Raw genomic sequence first — 17,568 nt, 5'->3', positions numbered from 1 at the left:
ACTAAAAGGTCGAGTATGGTGCTTAAGACTAGTTTCAATCACCGACGTGTGACTGTTCCAGTCATTCCTACGTTGTGGGTTATGACGTATTGTTTGAAAGAGTAATAACACGTGAATCGTTCAGTTTATAAAATGAAACGTGTGCACCCAAATGGCTCAAGTAAAATAAAAATGGATAGGAATTTTTTTTTCAAAATAGCAACAAATTAAAGTAAAAAAGTTTGAACTTATACTTAGCTGGTTTCAGTTCCGATTCTGCTAACAATACTCGCAAACAGGTAGGCGGAAATATCAGAAGTGTTTTGTAAAACTTAACTATTTTACTTAACTTAAAATACTTTTGATTGTTTATGTTTGTGTTTGTTGCCTAAGTACAATTATGGAGTAAAATGTGTGATAAACAGTAAATGTGCTTTATTCATAGATGTATTCAAAATTCAAAAGTGTTAGGTGATATGCTTTTGTACCATGTATGGCAAAAACTCCAAGAACAAAGTTTTGGAATTATTTTTAAATTGAAGACTTAAAACAATTTTAAGAATAGGCATTTTCATTTTATGGCAGCTATAGAGGTAAATAGAAATAGGAGCAAATTGTATATCAAATTAAAATTGATTGATACCTTGGAATTAGATTTATAAATATAACGATTTTAATTTATGGAAATTTAGCAATTATTAATTTAATCCAAATTATCAAAGAATTTAAAGCATTTAAAACCACCTTAGGCCCCTTTTATGTACCTGCGGCATGCAGCAAACATATGCAAACTAATTATTGCCGTAATAGCACCCCATGGTCCTTGTTTTATTTCTGGCTGGGGGCCACAAATCAACATCTAGCCGAGGGCCTCCAATGGAGCCAGACCGGGCCTGCTTCTACTCTGCCACTTTCTTACTATGAATGTTTGCTGCTTGCCACAAACTTTCCTTTCTTCTTTCTCTATTACTTCGGGCACACCGGAAATAAGATATATGTAGTTAGCTTTTAAGCTCCTAGCTATAAGTCTTCTACTCTGTCACTTTCTCACTTTGAATGTTTGCTGCTTGCCACAAACTTTCCTTTCTTCTTTCTCTATTACTTTGGGCACACCGGAAATAAGCTAGTTATAAGTTAGCTTTAACCTATTCCGGAAAACTCGGAAATAAGTTAGTTATTAGCTAGATTTAATCTATTCCGGAAACCCCGGAAATAAGTTATTTATAAGTTAGCTTTAATTACTTCGGGCACACCGGAAATAAGTTAGATATTAGTTAGACCTAAGCTATTCCGGAAAACCTGGAAATACGTTAGTTATTTGTTAGGCTTAATCTATTTGAAATAAGTCTTTGGGTGCTCAACCTGTCTGTGTGTGTGTGTGTCTCGTATCTTACTCTTTCTATCAACGATCCTTCTCCACCCCACTCTGTATGTTCGTTTGCACCTTTCCATATTCCTACTCTCTCATGGGGCTTTGAACTAGTCCACTCGCTCCGAAAACATTGCATTATTTTAAATGATAAAGACGCATATAAACTAATTCTGCTTGATCCGTGGCGCACGGACGTAGGGTAATAAATTAAATAATTCACTAACACTCCGCCGAGGAGGTTGTGAACAGAGTCTCGCAAGGAGCTATAACTTCGAAACAAAACCTCGCCCTCTCTTTTTCTTCACTCGTTTCCTGGCGATGATGAGGCACGAATAAAGCCAAGAGGCAAAACATTCCCGTTGAGGCAAAACAGCCTACTGCACAGCCATACAAAATGGGACAGCACTAATTTTTTTTTACACACAAGGAAACTCTAGGCAGCCTACCTGGTTCCAATTGTCCTTGAAGACGAGCCAACGTCATCGATGGATATGGCAGTAACGTTGATGAGACTAGCGGCTGACTGGCGCCGCGTGGACTGACAGGTCGCAACTCAGGTACTGTGCTAAGGGTTCGCATGGCAGTCGGGGTCACGGCTAAGTGACTGGGTCGCTTAGCGGCAGCAACCGATGTGACGGAACTTTGACCAGCCGTAGAGTTAACCGTCATCACTGCTGGAGGCTTTTCGACTTCGAGGTACCGGTACCACAGAACCTGAGAAAAGCAAAGATACATTAGAATAACACCATGAAACCTGTTTCAAAGAGTCATGCTCAAGTTTTAAACGTTTAAATGCATGCAGGAAAGTGTAAATGTACTTTTTGTTCTGGCGAGTTGTAGTTGGTGAAGCGAATATCAGGTTTAATATAAAGAGCAAAAAGTTGCAACTGTAAAAAAATATCCATTCAATTACTCTTTCAATACTGTTGTACTGTTGTTCAATACTGTACATATTTAAATTAAATGCTTTGGAAAGTTTAGATTTGTAGTGGTTGGATCTTTTTAGCGAATTTCCCATATAGGGAATAAGCTATTACCGTAGTACTCATGTTAAGACCTGGACGCGGGACAGATTTTTTTTTTTTTGCTTTGAGGTCCCTAGAGGCCAAAAACACCATCCGTTCAAATTCATATCTATATATATTTATAGGCCTATATTTATATTTATATATTTATTTATATATATATATATGTGTGTCCGTTAGCACGATAACTCGAGCAAAAATGATCCGATTTTGATGAAATTTGGTATGAACGTGTAAACCTACATTTATTCCAACGAGTTCGCGAACCAGCATGATCGGACTATGGGAACGGGGGTTTACGGGGGGTTTTATGGGGTAAAAATAGGTTTTTCCCATTTTTGACCCAAAAAACATAAAATTTTGCAATTTCTTTCCAAACCATTTTGTAGAGCTTAAAAAAACAAATAATTTAGTATATTGAAGTGTTATTATGTGCCTAATGGTTACGGAGAAAATTAAAAAAAAATGTAAATTTAAATTCCCATGTTATTCTTATGGAGAACAAGTAAACTGTTGTAGTTTGCTTGTTTATGAACATATTTTGATCAAATTTGGAAAATGTTTTTTATTTCTTACTAACTATTAACATTTTACAAAAAAAAACAGTCCTACCCTCCCTGATGCAGCAAACCTAAGTACTTGTTAAACTAATTCTATTTAAATAGGAAATAAATGTTAGCCTATATTTTTTTAAGTAGACATTTTGATTAAATCCAATCAGGCAAATGGAAATTTGCTTAGTCTGCAGGTTTGCTGCGGCGGGGGTATTTTGGATATTTCTCTATTTACCTTCTCTTTATGTCCCACCTTTATATCCTACGACGCTAGGCTATAGCCTGTAAATGTTTTAAACATTACTTCAGGCTAGTCCTAGAGGGTTGTGGCATTATGACATTGCTAAAATTAATTGGTGATTGGCATAATTTGAACCAGTAACTTGATCAGGGCCGTATTTCCCTAACGGCGGACACGGCGGTTGCCGGGGGCCTCTGCCTAGAAGGGGCCTCACTTGGGGCCACAAATATTTTTTCTTGATCAATTTATTTCACCAATAATCTTTTTCGCAGCGATATCGGAGCTGTTTATGAAATCTGAGTGACCGCAAACCGTTGGCGTAGGAGTTTTCACTTTTCGTCCTTGTTCGCTGAGAAGTCCAAGGTTGTATCGCCACCGCGGGAGACAATGATGATGTCTACACGGCCACGGGAAATAAACTTGATTTTGCCACGATCTCGAAAGACGACGATCGAGTTTTCGAGACCGCAAGATACGATGATGACGTTTACACGTCCGTGGGAGATGTTAATGATTTTGCCGTTTTCACACAAGACGACGATCACGTTTTCAAAACCGCGGGAGACGATAATGACGTTTACACAGCCGCGTTAGATGTTCATGATTTTGCCGTTTTCACGCAAGACGACTATCACGTTTTCGTAACCGCGGGAGACGATGATGATGTCTTCATGGCCGCGCAAGATGTTCACCCATTCTCTGTGGCCACATAAGTCGTTCATGAATCCGCCGCTATCAGAGGAGACAGAGATAACGTCTCAGCGCTGACGCAAGATGTTCACCATGTAGGCCTACTGAGTTTTTTCAGGCTTTTAAACTAATAAATAGCTTAGATAAAAAAAAATTTTGGAGGTACCGGTACTAAAAATTTTTCAAATTTCTTGTGATATATATTTACGTTTACCAAGTAGGATGGAATTAGGCCCTAAAAAAAAACTCTGTGTGTTTTACACTATAACATACATGTTGTGTAAAGATTTTAACTCCCTATCCCTAGTAGTTCCTGAGAAAAGGTACATAACATGACAAAAATAACGATATGCAAAAAATGGCGTATAACTTAGGCCTTTAGGCCTAGGGGTATAGAAAATATGTGATATGCGTTATTTTGCCTACCTTAAACATTTTAGCCCCATATTTTCCTCAAATATCTTTTCCAGTTTTCTTTCTTTCTTTCAAAGCTATTGCTGTCCCCATCACCAAGGTAACTTACATATTTAATCAAAAAATATACAAATATTTCAAAACTAAAACCTCATTTCAAAAGAAGTCAGGCCTCGCCTATGCATTTGTTCCAGATTTTTTTACACGGGTAAAATATTTTTAGCACCAAAGTGTTATATATCATTCTGTCCTGGAAGAAAAGCTCTATAATTTGGAGAAATCTATAATATTAAAACGAAACAGTGTTTTTTTATTTCACGATTCTGAATCAACCACTCGACAGATTTTCATGATTTTTGTGTTGAAAGAAAGATAATTTTGAGAACTAGGGAATGTCAAAGCCATAATTTTAGTTTAGGGTCCCAGTTTTTTAGAAATTAAGTTTTAATTTTTAAAAAGTCTAGCAGCCGACGCTAAGATTCTAAACTAGCTTTTGGCATAAGATAATTTGCTTAACATAACAGCTGTAAACTCAGTTTTGTGTCACAAATTCAGCATTTGGATAAAAATGTAAAGACATACTTAGGGTTGACTTATTTATACTATGTGTAATGCTAATCATTGATACGTTCAATTCTTCTGTAAGAGGATGACAGATTAATTAAATAGGCCTATACATAGTAAAATACTAGGACGTTCAAATTATTTTTTAAGCAATCTTTGTAATCTTCGATTTGTTTTAGAGCAATATATTTTGTTTTAACTAACAGCTGGTTAAATATAAACTATGGAACTATGAGGTTATTTTATTTACTCTTATTTTGTCATCGATTATAGGAAATAAGTAAGATTAGTAGAGATAATTAGACCACAGTTTAAAATAGTTTAGACCAAAATTAATTAAACCACAGTACAAATCGAGGCTCTGTACACGAGTCTTAATAAAAAAGGATAAATGCAAATTATTTTACTGCTCCACTTTTCAAGGAAAGATTAGAAAATAACATTGTTTACATGTTTTAATTCTTCATGGTAGCTTTTTGTTTACAATTAATGTTTGTCTGCTTTAACTTTGTTTGGATTAGGCCCGGAAATATTGATGTCATAAAAAGAAGATAAAGAATAATCAGGAATCGTGATTACCACCACAACCTCAGCCGGGTTTTATACAAAGATAAACAGATGGATGACATAGAGTGAACACAACGTCAACATTGACCTAGGATACTGCAATTAGACAAACCATCCTTTTATGAAATCGTGTTCAGTTGTGGTTATGTTTGGGGGTGCCTATATCAGCGCCCCCAAACGTGAAAATATCACTTTTATTTCAACTATGAATATATTGTAGTTTAAATTAACTAATATGGGAAATTACGATGCACATTTATTCAATGAGGGTGGGTAATTATCAAGGATAGAACTGATAACGGTATGGATGATAAACATTGACAATTACGTCATTAGCTTTACTAGCGTATTTACTTTTTATATTCCTGCTACATGTGACCAGTTCTTTTTTTCAAATGAATGTTATTTGAACCAAACAGCTGTTTCAAAACAAACTGTTATTGTTTTTACTTTTCTTTGTTTACACTTATTTATTTAGCAATTAATGCAGTGAAACTGATATAAAGGATAGGTGTGACGATTAGTTTTGATGTTAGGACACCAAAGATAAATTATGTGTACTGTGAATTTTATTGGATATTATTGTTTTATTTTAGGTCGTTTCTATTCAGACCTACTGGAAATTGTGTATAGTATTGTATAGTAAGTTAGGTATTGTGGTGATAATAATTATGGAAGAGGCAGGTATGCTATGGAAGGTGGTATCGTTGACTAGGTCCATACACTTCTCAATTGACTATTACTCTCTCTACTGTAGGCTACTTATAATCAGTGTGCGTCTGTGCGAATCGGCTGCAAATCTCACTTCAACGCTTTTCACATAGTAAAAATTGCAGAATTGCTGTTTTATTGTAAAATTATCGGATTTAAATGCATATCGTATAGGCCTATGATGGAATAAAAACATATTTGGTCACACAACATTTGTTTACAAGATGATTTTTCACATTAAAACTGCAAGAAACTTTGTCTTTATATGTGTAAACTAGCTGATCTGAATTGTACACGGTTTTAACTGACTACTGAATTCCCGTACGTAGGACGGGCTAACACCTTGTAATTTAAAAAATGCAAAAAAAATATTTACCTTACCGCCTTGTATTTCTAAACCCTTAACCCTTCCCGGACGGGCGAAATCATGACATAGGACGGGAAAAAATTAGAGGAAAAAAAAATTAATTTTTCATATTTGTGTTTTGTTATACAAGAATACATAAAAGAAACACAGTGGAACACATCATACTGTCAAAATAATTTTTTTTATCGTTTTTAACTATGCGGATCCGCTACCCGTCCGTGGATGAGTAGAAATGCAGCGGATATATCCGCCACCCGTCTTTGAAGATATGACCATGACAACGTTAGGCAATAAATAAAGAACAATATGTAAACAATAAATAGAGACATTGCGTGTTGAGCGCAAAACGTCAAGGGGGGGAGCGTAGGAGTGGTGGTAGGTGCGCGGGAGGGGGTGAGGCGCAGAAGAGGGGTTAGCGCAGTAGAGAGGGGGGAGTGCGGGGGAGAGCGCAGTCATGGAAAGAACAGGATAGTGGCGCCTTGGTTCCGCGAAACATCTGGTTACTGCTCAAGCACCTGCCAGTCTGTCTGAAAAGAAGGCGGATATAACCGCTTCCCGTCCGGAGCATCAAAAACCATATGCGGATATATCCGTCACCCGTCCTTTTATCACCAAAGACCTATGCGGATATATCCGTCACCCGTCCGGGAAGGGTTAAGTTCCAACCATTGAAGAATCAGAATACAGAGAGGGGCCTCTCTAGTGAGAGCCGCTTGAGGCCTCATAGATTCTAAATACGGTCCTGAACTTGATACCTAGGGATACTCAGGGATCCCTACACACCTATTACCTTTTAATTCTCTATAAAACTCATTTCAAATGTCCATTCTAGTACAACATTTGGTTCTTACCTTTACGATTTTAACTGTGCAATATGCCATTTGTAATAGCAAGATAAATTCCTCATCCAATCTGCTACTGCTAGTCATGTGTGAATCTAAAACAGACATTCCATTTTGTTGGTAGGCCTATAGTAGGTAGTACATTGTGTGGTTCCTGTGCAATCAGAATATTAAATGAGCAGACATATATTATTTATCAAATTTTGTTTAAGAATAAATTTGTTGAAAATATGCTACTTTACATTTTAAAATTTAACTTACCTAGATTCCTGTTTTTGGACCTGAACCAATGCGAATGCAATTCAATCAATTATTCAATTTGGTTTTGAGTCAATCAAAGTGCATCATTTAATAATTATTTCATTGTTCAACCACCTGATGAGAGACTTACAGTATTTTTTAAAAAACATATCATGAGGACATTTTTAGAGCTTCTAAATCATTGATACCATTGATTATACATACTCCCTTTTAAATACATACTAGCACAACCCGTTGTGGCTTTGCCCACGAAAATTTAAATTACCGGTATTAGCTAAGTGTTTAATCTGATACAAAATATTTATAAAAAATACCCCCGCCACAGCAAACCTGCAGACTAAGCAAGTTTCCATTGCCTGATTGGATTTACACTAAAATGCCTCCTTAAAAACATCACACGTATTCCCTATTTAAATAGAATTAGTTTAACGAGTACTTAGGTTTGCTGCAACAGGGAGGGTAAAAAGGTGTTTTTGTTTTACAATTTTAATATTTTAGTATGAAATTATAGTCCAGTAACTTAAATAGAGACAAAAATAGGGGGGTAACTTACAAACGGTCCGGTAGTTCTAATTTTTTTATATGTTGTCTAGGATGGTAAGTAGGTGTTTAAAATGCAAAATGAGCGTAAAGAAGAACCCACAACTGTTCCTAATAAATGCAGCATTCCACAACTACAACACAAGGCAATGTAAAAATGTCCACCTAACCCAAGTAAACTCCACTTTAGTAGCAAATGGCCCTAAATTTATGTGCTCCAAAATCTATAACAAGATCCCAACTAAAATAAAAAATATTGAAGAAATAGAAAAATTCAAGATGTTACTCAAGAATTATTTATTGAAGAGGCCATACTACTCACTGACAGAGTACTTTGAAGATAAATGAAAAGGCCAATATTTTTTTGACGACCACGGCGCAGTGACGCTTCCAGTGGGAAATCTTCAAGTATCAAGTAAGTAAGTATCAAGTATCAAGTAAACGGTGGCATCGGCTGAGCGCGCGCTCCCTTGCCGCTTGATATAATTCTTCGTAGCTAAAAAAGTATTTCTTTTATCGAAACCCAACCGATACTACAGTTAAATTAGAACCTTTCCCTAAAACTTTCCCGCAGGTCTCATAAACCTGACCAAATAATACGTGATTTGGTAGCTGACTAACTTTTTTGTGTTAGTATGAAAAAGTTAGAAGTTTGATCGGTGGTTGAATGGTTTTTAATTCAAATAAATTATTCAAATTTAAATCATAAGCATCCTATGTTAATAGTCCAAGACTATGCAAAGTTTCAGCAATTTTTATCGGTTCTTACTATTAAAAATTACAATTTTATTAGAGCGGCGTCACTGCTCGATATGGTCGCGAGGCATGTTTGCCCCCAAGGTGACGTCACGATACCCCTCCCCCGCGGCCCGCACCGCCAGCGGCCGGCTACGATGCGCAGTAGCACTACACCTTATTTACTTCCACCATGGACTCAGACTCAACTCATTCTCATCTCACTCTCACTCATTGTCGTTGTGGTTGTCGTTGTCATTCTCGCTCTTTCTAGTTTTTTTGCTCGGAGTGGAGTTGGTGTGGTTCCGGTGTGGTCCGGTGTTTTCTGTCTGTTTCTGTTCTGACCTGAGACCTGACTATTATTTTTTGTATACTTAAGCGTATACACGTGTGTGGTGGAATTGTAATCTGTTTAAAAAAATAGGTAAAGTTACTATAACATTAAGCTGGAAAGAAAGATAGCTTGAAGCAAGTAATTTAATAGAAGTTAGGGTAATTTTAGGAATGTGGTTGAATTTATGAACAGGCCTAGGCCATGCCTATAACATTTCGTGTAGGCCTACAGTAGTCCTAGGGGTAAATTTCTAGATTACAGCCACATGAGATTTTTAAGTACTGTAATTTCGATTAAAATAAGGCCAAAAATGCATAGTGCATCCAAAATAAATGGGTGGAAATCTTATTCTACCCACCCTAACCCCTTTTATCATCTAAGGGGACCGGTGGACTCATGTCTTATGAATCGGGGGTTTTGGGTGGGGGAAAACACACGATCTGAGGAAAATTCTCTTAAGGGTATAAACGTGTATTGCACTTGCACTAAAAAAATCGTACTAATTTGTTCAAACCTAATCTAATGTAAGTAACAACAACACTAGGTTAGGTTAACCTAACAGGCCTAGCAAAACCAAACTTAAGCCTATAAGTTAACAATCAGCAAATTCCCTTTGATGCCAGAAAATACATGTTAGGACAGAAGGTCTTTCTTTATGTTAATTCATGCCTACATTAAGTCCTTTGAAGGTAGGTTAGATTAGGTAAGGTACCGGTTAAGTTAAAGAACAGTGTTGTTAGTGTATGTCATCTGTAGGCTTTATAACTTAGTCTAACTTAATTACAGTAGATCAAAATAGGCTACTATTTTACAGGGTCTTATCCAGTGTTTTAATTTGACATAAAAAGTCTGGATATAAGTTAACATTTAAACTAACAACTCGATTCATTGTAACCTAAACTTTACCTTCCTAATCCAACCTAACTTCAAGACACTTCAAGTACAGCCCCGAATCAACATCAAGAACAACCTCCCATCCTAACATGCCAAAATAATGACTAACTTAGCCCACGTTAGGTGTACCTAAGTGGTCTGTAGCCCATATATATCTCCGTAGTGAGACAAAATTTTCTTTAAAGGAAACATTGACTAATGAATCACTTAAGATTATGTCATTACATGGTGAGATTACTCGCCACGACTAGAGTAGTGGCTACTAAGTAATCGCTGTAGGTACGGTATGTGACATGGTAAGTAGCGGCAGCAGGCATTCACCGGCAAATCAAATTTCACTCACTAACTTAACTTAGGAAAGTTGGACATGTTCAACTTTTGGGGCGAGTAACTTAGTAGCTAGTATCCAACCTTCAAATCAACACTGTTCTCACTTGCCATGTATCGTTAAGTTAAGCTATTTTTAGTTTTTTCCTGCATGAAATTTCCTTCCTCCAAAATGTATCTTTTTTTCTTCATCTACCATATCCAACAACTCATCACATTTTGGAACAACTATCCTCATTATTTTAAAATATGATTAGAGGCCTTCATTTGCTAATTCTTTCATAAGTATTGATGAAGCACCCTCTCGTTTCGCTATCCACTTCCGAACCCACTTGCGTTTATTTCTTCTTCTTGATTTTTGCACAGATCACTTAGGCAAATCTGCAACAGACGTCTTAAAGCCTCCATCAAAAATACCAAGCATGACATTTTCCTCAGCACAGTAATTTATTCTACACAACCAGACTGAAGTAGCCGCTACAACTCGCCATGTGTGACTGGAATTGTTTTTCAAGCCTGCGAGTACGACAGGGGACTAAAGTTAGCAAGTAAACTCGCCATGTGTGACAGGACCTTTAAGAAGTGTTTCTACAGTCAATAATTTTAATCAACGATATACTATTATTAAATCTTCCCAGCATTTCTCAACTTGCTTCACTTCACTTCACCAATGAATGTTAGCAGTAAGTGAAGTGACGCCATTTTTGATTGAAAAATCTGTCTAAAACATGTTATATTTGATCAGCTGGAAATATTCATTTCCGTTAAAAATGATGGTAAACTTAAATAAAACTGTTAAATAAGATTCAAGGCTAAAAATTTGTGTGAACGTACGTTTAGCCTATCCCATTATACCTTGTAGGCTTGTAGGCTTCTGTCTCTTCAGATGGATGCTCACACGGTTGCACCAGATAATTAATTAAATTCGTCTCAAAACGTTCCCACGAGAACAGTGGTTTCAGTACGGCCCACTTCCTGCCGATCTAGTCTGGTTAAACCGATGTGCTGATATAAATTATCCGGATAAAGAGATGTCACTTCTACCGAGTGTAGTCCGGTTACAAGGTGTCCGGATAAGAGGGAGTCTACTACATTTACATTTCATATAGGCCTACCTAATTTAAAAGTTTTCAATCCATCTTAACTCATCTAAATCATGCGGCATCAATAAGTCTAAATAGCCCTAGTACATTGCTAAGCACCAAATACACAAATTGGACAAAGCCCTAAACTAGTTGCCTTGATATTGTTGAGCGGAGCGAGCACAGCTCTAACTTGAAGTATGTCATCTCTTATGCATTTCTTAAACCCTCCAAAGGTCCATAGTTTAGGCCTTAATGTCCACCTATTTTTGGCGCATTTGCAAGGTTTTATTAAAACGGATCTGAGAAGCTTAAAACAATGTTAATTCTAATGTTCTATATACCATTTTGTTTGGAAAATCATGGGCTTCAATATTATATATATAAAACATAAGGAACATTTAAAAAAAAAAAAAATTTTAGGTAAAAAAAAATATAGGCCCTACCGGTAATTTCAAAAATTTTCAAAAAAAAAATAAGTTTGCGCTCAATGAAATTGTATAAATTATAGGCCTATAAATATTTGAAAATAGCCACTTTGTTCTAAATTTAATGAGGATTACAAATATATAAACTTAATCATATAGCGAGATGAGCGAAAAACGGATTTCAGTACATAGCGTTTAGCTAAGAATGCATAGCCTAACCATAGCTAGGAATCTGGCTGATAATTTACATCAATATCACTACCTACTTCTTCAGGATCATCAACCAGCCCTTCAAAATCACTTAAATCTTCTTATAATGCACCACGTATATCCCTACTTTTGATTTTTAACACTAAAACAATGATAAACGTAATAAAACACATCAGTCATCGGTCGGAGGGTAACCTAGCTGTTTACAAATACACGCACGTCAGCTGTCTGCTACGATTATGATCGGCTCAGAGATCATACAGCGCTGAGACAGACCTCTGGAGAAAGCTTAGAATATTACGGAAAGAACGATACCTAACTCGATCCAGTTCAATCCGATTCAGTCAGTCATAGAGCCTTCGCCGTAAACGATGTTCGTGCGTCTAAAAATAGACGCGTGACACTACACAAAGTGTGTTGTGCGTCTATTTTTAGACGCGTGACCCTCGGAGGGTTAACAGGCAAACTCCTCTTAGATGGTTATGGAAGCAGTATTCTACACGCGGCACTCAGTCAAATCTCACTCGAATTGAAAGCTGCGTCTTCACGCTTGGTTTTAATCATTTATATTAAGCTTAAAACCGATTCGGTTATTTGGGATTCGTATAGTCGGCGTTTTACTGTCCATCTTACTTTAAAAGGGCTATACTTTGTTTTTTGTCTCCTGAATCCAAACATATGTAGGCCTATAACTTACCATTATTTTTCACTGCTGATGAATAGTGCTCAAGATATCACCGTATCCATTTAAACTTAACATTTGAATTCACAAAGTAGGACGGATAATATTTACAAGAAGAATGCCAACAGCTGATTGTTTTCATCGCCAAGCACTGGAAGTAACAACTAACACCGATTTTGACGGATTTCACCTACCTAGTAATATTTGTTATGTATTTGTCATTTATCCTTTTTGAGATAGTGTGATAGTTTATTTTTTTGTTCATATTAGCCTTGATTGTTTCTAAAAAATTTTGTTGTTGCAGAACCTAATTTTAAGATGGCGAATGTTAATGGTTCTACCAACCCTGACAGTCAGAATAATGAAGAGACAAAAGTAAATGAGGTAAGTAAATAATGGATATTAAATTAAGTGAATACAGGAAATTGTTTGAATTATTTTACGTAGGGCCTAACCTGGGTATTATTTGTTTCAATTTATTTTTTTACTGATATTAACTTTTTAAGTAAGGGCCTAGTGGGGTTTTTTAAAAGTTAACTAGGCTATACATTTTTTTATAATGACCTATATTTGAAATTTGAATTTCAGGAGGTCAATGAAAACGGGAGTGATACCAACAAGGAAGGAACCCCTGCAAAGGAAAGTGCTGCAGATGTTAAAGCAGAAGTTATATTAAATCCAGAACTGCGGGCTAAAAAAATCAAAAGACAAATCGAGGTAGGTTAAATATTTTATAACTTACTTTGTTGCCAAACAGAGTATTTACTTCTCTTCAAGCCAGGATTTGCTAAGATGATGAACCGCTAGTTAAAATCAGTTATTTAGCTACATGTGTAATAAGTTAAGTTTTAAGTTCTTGTAACATTTTGTTCCGTTTCCGACAAATAGAAAAAAACAAAACAAATGAAAAACAGGCCAGCCAAACAAGATGATCTTTGCTGGAAAATCTAACCTTTTTTCATAAAGGGTTGACTTTAAACTGATAACTAGCATTCTTTGTGAGTTTCCTCCTTTTTCCAAAACATGAATAATAGGCGATGAACATTTTTCAATTGAACACAATAGGCTATGGTTTTAGATCAGGACTCGATGTCACATTTAAATTTGTTTTTACTTTTTGTCTGATGTTGACATTGTTGTACGCAGGACACATAATGCTGCCCACGTTTTTTGTGACCTCATCTAAACATTTTCAGATGAATCAATTTAATGTTGAAATAATTATTGCAGTATTATTTTGGTGACTTCAATCTTCCCTCTGACAAATTTCTGAGAGAAGAGGTGAAGCAGAAGGATGGTTGGGTAGCTCTTGAGACGATGCTCAAGTTCAAAAGGTTGGCATCTCTTACCCAAGATCCAGCTGTCATTGTGGAAGCACTGACTGGTTCAGAACTTGTGCAGGTACCTATCATCATATTTAGATTTGAGAAATTGAGTAGTTTTTTTTTTTTTTTTTTTTTGCCTTAACTTATGTCTATGTTTATGATGATGTGGCATCGTAATGAGATAATTTAATTGTATTGAACAGAAGCCATGATATAGTTATTTTAACTGTTAGTCAACAAGCTATAGGCCTAATTTATGAACAAACTTTATTTATTGCTTTTGTGGAATAGTAAAAAAAAAATTCAAAAGGATAAATAAAACAACTGATTAATATTGTACCAAAAATTGGCTAAACAAATACCATAACAAATTTATAGTTTTTAAACAATTTCATGTAGGCCTAGTCTACAGCAAAATTTAACTCAGGGTGAACAACTGTGCCACAATTCGTTTCTCAGAAACAGTTCCATTTAGGCCTAGATAAAACATATAATAGAGAACTTAAACTATTTAAAAATATGAACTCCACTTTTTAAAAAAGGCTAAAGGCTGCTGTTTTTGTATAAATGGCGGCTAATTTTAAAATTTCTTATGGGAAATTGTATTTTGTGACCGTTAGTGCAATTTAAAAACTTTTCGTCATATTTCAGCAAGAACAGCTGGTTTTAATGTAAGTTTTGTGGGTCTTAAGTATCATTTTTACTCTCTAGTGATTAAACAGCGTTTTTAGCCAAAAAATAGAGTAAAATAGAGTAATTAATGGAGTAATAATAGGCTGATGTCAACTCAGTTGTAAATTTCGATTGTAAACAAAGTTGCATGTATCAAAAGTATGTATCGATTGATTAATTGATTGTAGTTAATTGGTGCCCAATTGTAAATAGTTTGACATATCAATAGTATAATGTACACTAACACATACATAATAGACAAAATGATTGAATGACTTACTAAACAGCTGCTTGTTTTCATTAGCAAACTAGCTGCTGTACCCGTGCTTCACAAAGGAGATGACACTGAAGATAAAAAAATCTCTAAACCTGTTATATAAAATAGCTACACATCTACCTTTTTCAGAAACAAAATTTAATTGGACCTCTTATTAAAAAAAATATCTTTCTTGAATGACCTAAGTACAAATTATTATATGAGGTGCTGTGTTGCTGATGCAAGTATGAAAATACCGTACTCATACGATTTAATTTTCTAATGATACTTAGCTTATTTAGTTGAAAATCTTACATACAAAGTCAATAGGTAAAAAAGAATCGCACAACATAGCGTACTTAAGTAAAACAAAAAGAGTTTCTATTAATATCACATAAAATTGATACAATTTAGCCTTACTACTGAAATTTGTCAAGAATCTTTACCTGCAGCTCATCTTGTAAATATCAACTTGTATTACCTTTTGTTTGAAAGCCAACCCCTACTAATTATTTTTAATCTGGGCCAAAATTCATCAATGTATGTATATAAGAATTTAACCTACGACGGTTTTTTTTTTTTAAAGTAGCCGTTTCAGTTCAGTTCTTAGAATTTAAAAGTTTCACATAACAGTATAGTTTTACTCATAACAGCACGGGTAACAGACCAATGAGATTCAAGGATTGAGAGAGAAGAAGTAAAATTGTAATGATTCGAACTTCAACTAATCAGCTGTTCAAGCCAATTTAATTGTTGAGTATTGCAATAAGTGTTTGATGCAATGTTTCATTGTGTCACTGTCAGTGGCAATGAGGGGTTATAAATGAAAACGTAAGCTCTCTTAGAAGCTATGAGTAGTGATTTTTTAGTAATTTAAACACTGTAGGTAAAGTAGTGAACGCAACTTGCACAAATTGTTATTGCAACACACTTAGAAATTTTTAAGGCACTTGCCAAGGCTCATGTACCTTTAATTTTCTACTCATATCGTTAACACTATCTTTACACAATCGTTGCATAAACTACTATAAGCACATGTATAATACATAACAGTTCTTATTTTTACTTGTTTCATAGTTAATTGTATTACCACTAATTACTTACAAGCTAAACATTGAGTGAAGAAACATAGTTCAGGGTGTATACCAACCGGGAGAACCGGGAAATAACATTGAATTTGAAGGGACCTGGAAAAACCGGGATTTTCGGACCTATTCCGGGATTTTTATTTTTGCCCCAGTAGAAGATTGTAGTCGTAAAATGCGTCTTGCCGCGATTGCGGGCGACGACGATGACGTTTTCGTGACCGCGGGAGACGACAATGTAAAGTTTTCGTGACCGCGGGAGACGACGATGATGTTTCCGTGACCGCGGGAGACGACGATGACGATGACACGGCCGCGGGAAATATTCATGATTTTACCGACATCGCGGGCGACGACGATGACGTTTCTCGATAACTGCGAGAGGCAATGATGATGTCTACACGGCCGCGGAAGATTTTTGTCATTTGCCGTGACCGCAAAAGACGACGATGATGTTTTCGAAATTAGAAACCCAAATTATAAACTTTTCAGCTAACTACAGGGAAGATGATTCAAATCACATTATCCTTTCAAATCATCAATTATCTCCACAACAAAATGTAAAATTCCTTGGATTAATTTTGAATAAAAATCTTAACTGGGCATCTCAAATTGAAAATTTAAGTAAAAAATTAGATTTGAGTAGAATTTTCTCAATAAGAATAATCTCACAAGTAACGAATCTAGAAACCCAGCTAATAATATATCATGCATATTTCTCATCATTAATGACATATGGTATCTTGATCTGGGGTAACTCTCCTCATTCAAAAAAAAATTTTAAATTACAAAAAAAAGTAATACGAATTATTGGCAAAGTTCCCTCTAGAACCCCTAGTAAAAAACTGTTTCAAAACTTTAAAGTTCTTACTTTTTACGATCACTATATTTTGGAAATAGCATGCTGGGTCCATAGAAACCTCTCTACTTTTATGGAGACCCAAACTCAACATAATTACAATACAAGAAAAAAGAATATTATCAAACCTGTAGCTCATAATTTACAAATATTCGAGTCATCACCACAATACATTGGTCCAAAAATCTTAAATAACTTACCAACAAGTTTAATTACTATAGAAAATCCCTATAAGTTTAGACTTTATTTAAAAGAATGGCTCAAGACTAAATCTTTTTTTTCATTGGCAGATTATTTTAAGGACTGCTGGAATTAGGTATAAGTAAACCTTCACACTCCTGCTGGTTCAATTTTTTTGTGTCATGTAACATTGTTGTATTTTGGGAAGATTCAGTTGTTTTATGTAAATACAGATGTATTAGTTTTATCTATTAGTTTCAAGTCTTTATTTAACCATTGACAATATGTCCTGTTATTATAATGTAATGACATGTAACTCAATAAATAAATAAATAAATAAATCTACACGGCTGCGTGATAAGCTCATGGTTT

The 17,568-nt window shown here is 35.5% G+C and overlaps 2 protein-coding genes across 3 annotated transcripts in view; one reads left to right on the top strand and one right to left on the bottom strand.

Annotated features, from left to right (window-relative positions):
* Positions 1-7,666, bottom strand: part of LOC128991827 (mucin-2-like) — a 102,777-nt gene extending 95,111 nt beyond the window's left edge. For both annotated transcript variants that reach the window (XM_054415033.1, XM_054415032.1), the window contains exons 1-3: positions 7,588-7,666; positions 7,336-7,421; positions 1,798-2,065 (exon numbers count right to left, since the gene is read on the bottom strand). In XM_054415033.1, coding sequence (XP_054271008.1) covers positions 1,798-2,065; positions 7,336-7,413 — 346 coding nt within the window. In that variant the 5' untranslated portion in view covers positions 7,414-7,421; positions 7,588-7,666. The remainder of the gene's footprint in view (positions 1-1,797; positions 2,066-7,335; positions 7,422-7,587) is intronic.
* A 1,513-nt stretch (positions 7,667-9,179) lies between these two features.
* LOC128993154 (la protein homolog) overlaps positions 9,180-17,568 on the top strand; it is a 46,386-nt gene continuing 37,997 nt past the window's right edge. Inside the window, exons 1-4 of the mRNA XM_054416912.1 lie at positions 9,180-9,286; positions 13,124-13,203; positions 13,408-13,536; positions 14,050-14,220. Coding sequence (XP_054272887.1) covers positions 13,138-13,203; positions 13,408-13,536; positions 14,050-14,220 — 366 coding nt within the window. The 5' untranslated portion in view covers positions 9,180-9,286; positions 13,124-13,137. The remainder of the gene's footprint in view (positions 9,287-13,123; positions 13,204-13,407; positions 13,537-14,049; positions 14,221-17,568) is intronic.

This window comes from Macrosteles quadrilineatus, unplaced genomic scaffold (genome assembly GCF_028750875.1).
Source record: "Macrosteles quadrilineatus isolate MER2022 unplaced genomic scaffold, UCM_ALF_1.0 Scaffold_4__1_contigs__length_99947679, whole genome shotgun sequence".
NCBI classification, from domain to species: domain Eukaryota; kingdom Metazoa; phylum Arthropoda; class Insecta; order Hemiptera; family Cicadellidae; genus Macrosteles; species Macrosteles quadrilineatus.
Note: the sequence above shows the minus strand (reverse complement) of the source record. Positions and strands in the feature narration are given on the sequence as shown.